The 5,000-nt window shown below is 44.7% G+C and overlaps 1 protein-coding gene across 1 annotated transcript in view; it reads left to right on the forward strand.

The window, feature by feature from the left end:
* The window catches only part of LOC143297694 (uncharacterized), a 67,621-nt gene that overhangs the window by 46,723 nt on the left and 15,898 nt on the right, over window positions 1-5,000 (forward strand). The window contains exon 5 of the mRNA XM_076610115.1: window positions 3,089-4,848. Within this exon, the coding sequence (XP_076466230.1) occupies window positions 3,427-4,848 (1,422 nt within the window). The 5' untranslated portion in view covers window positions 3,089-3,426. The remainder of the gene's footprint in view (window positions 1-3,088; window positions 4,849-5,000) is intronic.

Here is a 5,000-nt window from a genome sequence, read left to right on the forward strand (position 1 = left end):
ACTAGATAAGACGAGCCACATAAGATTAATTTTCCGCACGAATGAGGAGGCTGTGCATTTGCTGAGACGGGCTACTACACTACGTCAGACAAAAGATATTCAGTCATACTTTAAAAAAAAAAAAAAGTCTGACTCTAATTTAGGAATTTTGTCATGTTGAAAAAAAAAAAAAAAAAGAAAAGAAAAAAAAAAAAGAAGAAAAAAAAGGCGATTGCACCAAAGGCATGCAACCGTTTCTCATTCACTAGACAGCCCATGCATGCATGATTGCGAGCAAGGAACGTATTTGTATTTCTTTTTATCACAACAGATTTCTCTGTGTGAAATCCGGGCTGCTCTCCCCAGGGAGAGCGCATCGCTACACTTCAGCGCCACCCCCCCCCCCTTTTTTTTTTCCTGCGTGCAGTCGTTTGTTTTTCCTACCGAAGTGGATTTTGCTACAGAATTTTTTTTTACAGAATTTTGCCAGGAACAAACCTTTTTGTTGCCGTGGGTTCTTTTACGTGCGCTAAGTGCATGCTGCATATGGTACCTTGGTTTGTCTCATCCGAATGACTAGCGTCCAGACCACCACTCAAGGTCTAGTGGAGGGGGAGAAAATACCGGCGGCTGAGCGGTGATTTGAACCAGTGCGCTCAGATTCTCTCGCTTCCTAGGCGGACGTGTTACCTGTAGGCCATCACTCCACTGCTCTTCACGTGGGGAATTAACAGAAAGAGGTAGGAGTGTACGTGTGGTACTTACTTTTGCTTCAGTCTGCGTTCTGCCATTTGATGGGTACGTATGTTGAGTCAACTTTCTGCTAATGAAGGGGTAGGCGTGCTCAGTCAGTTGCCTGCTGATGGAGGGGTTTAGACCTGTATGAAATAGGTTTCTGTCTGTACCTGTATGAAATAGGTTTCTGTCTGTACCTGTATGAAATAGGTTTCTGTCTGTTATTGCGTTGTTGTTTTTTTTATCTTGTTCTTGGAAATTTATACACACACACACAAAAAAAAAAAAAAAAAAAAAAAAGTTGATTTGCTTGTTTTTGTTTTTTGTTTCATTATTGTTTCCATTTCCCACCTTAATTTAGATAACTACACTCATACTAGATAAGAATTGAATTGACTCTGGCAAAATGGTGTAGGAAAAACAAAATTGATTGTAAAACAAATATATACCTGCAGACAGAAGAAGGAGATGGAAAAATATGTTGTGACAACAGTATGCAATGCCGGGGTTGTTGCATCGATCAAACTTGTGCTTTCTTCTTCTTCTTCTTCTTCTTCTTCTTGTACTCAGTCCACTAGCTGCCGTGCCATGATGAATGAAAAATTGAATGTCTGTGTGACTGTGCTGGCAAATGAACAGTAAGTGCGTGTGTATGTTTGTGTGTGTTTGAGTGTGTGGGCGTGAATGTGTACGTATGTCTTTGTTTGCTTGTTTTATATGTGCGCGCGTGCGCGTGCGCACGCTCGTGTGTGTGTGTGTGTGTGTGTGTGTAAGTACGTACGTACATAATAATGTACCAGTTATTCTTTTCATTGCTTTCTTACTTTTAATAGACTATTCCAGTTACTGTTTTTATTCGTCGTTCTCATTATTTTATTTTATTTCATTTTATTTCTTTATTTCTATGTTTTGTGTCGTTATTTATTTTTATATTTTGTGTCGTTAAATGAGCAGAATTGTAAAAAGGCCTTTACTGAGCCTAATTCTTTACCCATTAAAGATTCAACCAATCAATCAATCTGTTGAGTAGACATGAATGGAATGTTATATTTTCAAAGACCAGTCCTCTGGGTTATGGTGAACTTGCCTGACGACAGTTGAAAATTCTGTGTGTCTCTGTCTGTCTGTCTCTGTCTGTCTGTCTGTCTGTCTATCTCTCTCTGTGTCTCTGTCTGTCTGTCTGTGTCTCTGTCTGTCTGTCTGTCTGTCTCTCTTGTTTTGGTTTTCTTCTTTCTTTCTCCCCTTTCCATTAAATATATATGTGCTGTTGTAACTGAAGTAGATTAGCAAGGACAGATTGGAAGAATGGGCCATGCCTAAAATCTTAATCCTTGAATAAAAAACAAACAAACAAACGTTTTGAGTTCTGAGTTCTCTCTCTCCCGCACACACACTCTCACACTCACACACACACACACACACACACTCACACACACACACACGCACACACACGCAAGCAGTCACGTATAGAAACATACAACAATTATACGCACTGATGGACATGCGCACACGGACTCGCACCAATGACCCCGCCTCCAACACAAGCATACCCACATCCACAACGATACACACACACACATACAGACATACACATACATACATACATATGGGAATGCGGGTTCGTATCGTTGATCGATAATCTTCTTTCTTTTTTTCCCCTCCTCCTCGTTGATCAATTCGAGCAAGGGAAGTAATTATTGTAGATTTACGGGAAGAAGAATGGTAGAGTTACGTTCCTTTGATTATGTCGGTGGTTTGTGCAATCCCCCGCGCACCCCCTAGCCCCCTTCGCCCTCCCACGATCCCCCCCTGGCAAAATTATGTAGGATAATCTTCGTTCGTGGGCTGCAACTCCCACACTCACTCGTATGTACATGAGTGGGCATGTAGGCAGCCATGTTCCGTTTTCGGGGTGTAGGAAAATCAAAATTTATTGTGAAACAAATATACTTGCAGGCAGAAGGATGGATGGAAAAAAACCGGCATTGTGGCGACACGTTTTCCTTGGAGAGAGCAGCCCAAAGTTCACACAGAGTATATCAAGTGACAATACAATACAATTCAGAACAATACAATACAGTGCAAAATACGCAGTCCTTGTGTTGATCAGATAAAGTCCTGCTTTTTTTTTTTTTTTTTTTTCAAGCTTCTTTTTGTGATCTGTTTTATATGAATGATGGCCGAGAACTGTTTTCTATAATGATGATATTAAAACGTGAGTTAAATTACTAGCAAAAGCTCGTTTTCTTTCCTTGATTTTTAGACGCATATTTTCAGAGCATTCGTGCTGTAGAAATACAATACAATTCATTCCAGCTCACTGTGAAAATAAAATGCAGTACTTTACAACTCACTGTTGTGATCTGTGTTTCAGGAACATGGGAGCCGAGCAAAGTGGCATTCACAAGACGAAATCTATAACAGTGTTCCCAGCTGATTTTTTTCTACACCAGTTATTATTGACTGTGATGCTCTAAAACTCTTCAGAAGTGCTTTTTTCCTTCGATTATTGGTACCCAAGAAGGCAGCAACTATTTTGTGGTCAGTTGTCAGCATAGCCTCAGAAAAAAAAGTCTTCAGACAGCTTTTGACTTTGGCAAAGTTACCAGGAGTGTTTGACGGGGATCATTTCAGGTTTAAGGAATACACTCTTTAAACATCGTTTAATGCAGAACGCTCGTCAAGCGCTCAAATCGCAGCACATTGTCAACAATGTCTTCAGCTCACGAAATGTATTTCATTGCTGTCTCGATGGAACGTGAAGGGGAAAGGCGCGGTAGGTCATCGTCATCAGCTGTCCCTGGGAGATGTAGGGTGATCGTTGTTTGTTGCCGTCACCCCTCCTTCCTGTTGTGTGCCTGCCCTGAAGGGACCTGTCTCACACCCACGCTCACCATTTTCTGGTGTTGTGCCTGGCACAGAGATGCTGGAGATCGGGGGAGCCAGTACAGATGGGTTCTTGGAGGAGGAGACAGTGCACTTGAAGTGACACGGTTTCAGTCACGTTCAGTTACCTCTGTGGACGATGAGGATATCTTGTGGTATTCGGCGTCAGGTGTACGTCGTCGGTTTCAGACTGAGGAAGCTTCAGACTATGCTGTCCGCGTGTTTCACCAGCATGGCCCAAGAGAGGTGGGAATTCTTACTGGAAACGCGACCGTAAACCGCCCGTCGCTATCAGCATCGAGAAGGGTGCTAGCGCGTGTTCTGGTAGAGTCAGTGCTCAGCGTCCTTGTACCCAGCAACACCTCAGAGGGTCGTACTGAAGGAAGCGCTGCTGACAGCCTTGAAATGGGAACCCCCAGCTCACAAGCATGCTTCATGCTGATGATGGTCATTCTTGGCTTTTCACATGCTAACGGGAAACCAGCAGAAAGGGAGAACGGTGAAGACAGACAAAAGTGTTTCATCGAGTCTGAAAATGCTAACCGCACGAGATCATCAGACTTGGGCGCGTGCATCAATCTTCAGATATGTACCAAGGAAGACGCGAGCCTGAGGTACCTTTCGGTAAGGAGACGTCCTTTCACTCAGCGCCCTGCAGATGATTTCAGTACTAACCTCGTGAAGATGTGCACCGACAGAGCACAGCAAAAGTGTGACAAAAGGGCCGAAGCATCGGACTTTGGCACGTGGATCAAGCTACAGATCTGTCTCACGGAAGATGCGAGACGGGAGCGCCGTGAGTTAGGGAAACACCCTTTCGTTCAGTACCCTTCGGCTGATTTCAGTGCGAATCTGCCGAAGACTTGGACCGATGAAAAAACACAGCAGCAGCAGTGGGCCAAGACGGGCTGTCTCGCACACGGCCACGTTCTCCCCTATCGCTCCACGGCGCCGTGGTGGTGGTGGCGGTGGTGGTTTCACGACCGACAACCAGCAGGTCCAGAGGTTACTGTAGAGTTGTGGCCTGTGACCAGCTTTCTGCCTGACCCCAGCACAGACCCGGCCAGGACGCTGCATCACGTGGGCTACCGGCTGGCCACGCTCGCCGCCGTCCCCTCCACTGTGCCCGTGTCCAGGGTCCGACTGGCGGAGGCCGGCTTCTATTCCAGGGGTCAGCGCGACGAGGTCATCTGCTACAGCTGCGGAGGGAGGCACTCCGGTTGGCGTCACGATGACGACCCCATGCAGGTCACATATGATTATATATGTATAGTTTTGTTGTTGTTGTTGTTGTTGTTCATTACAAAGTATAAAGAACAGAAACAGACTCAATGAACGCTAGAATGCAAACTATATTAGGCACCCCAGTTGACGTCACGATGATGACCCCATGCAGGTCA

This window comes from Babylonia areolata, chromosome 23 (assembly GCF_041734735.1).
Source record: "Babylonia areolata isolate BAREFJ2019XMU chromosome 23, ASM4173473v1, whole genome shotgun sequence".
Lineage (NCBI taxonomy): Eukaryota > Metazoa > Mollusca > Gastropoda > Neogastropoda > Buccinidae > Babylonia > Babylonia areolata.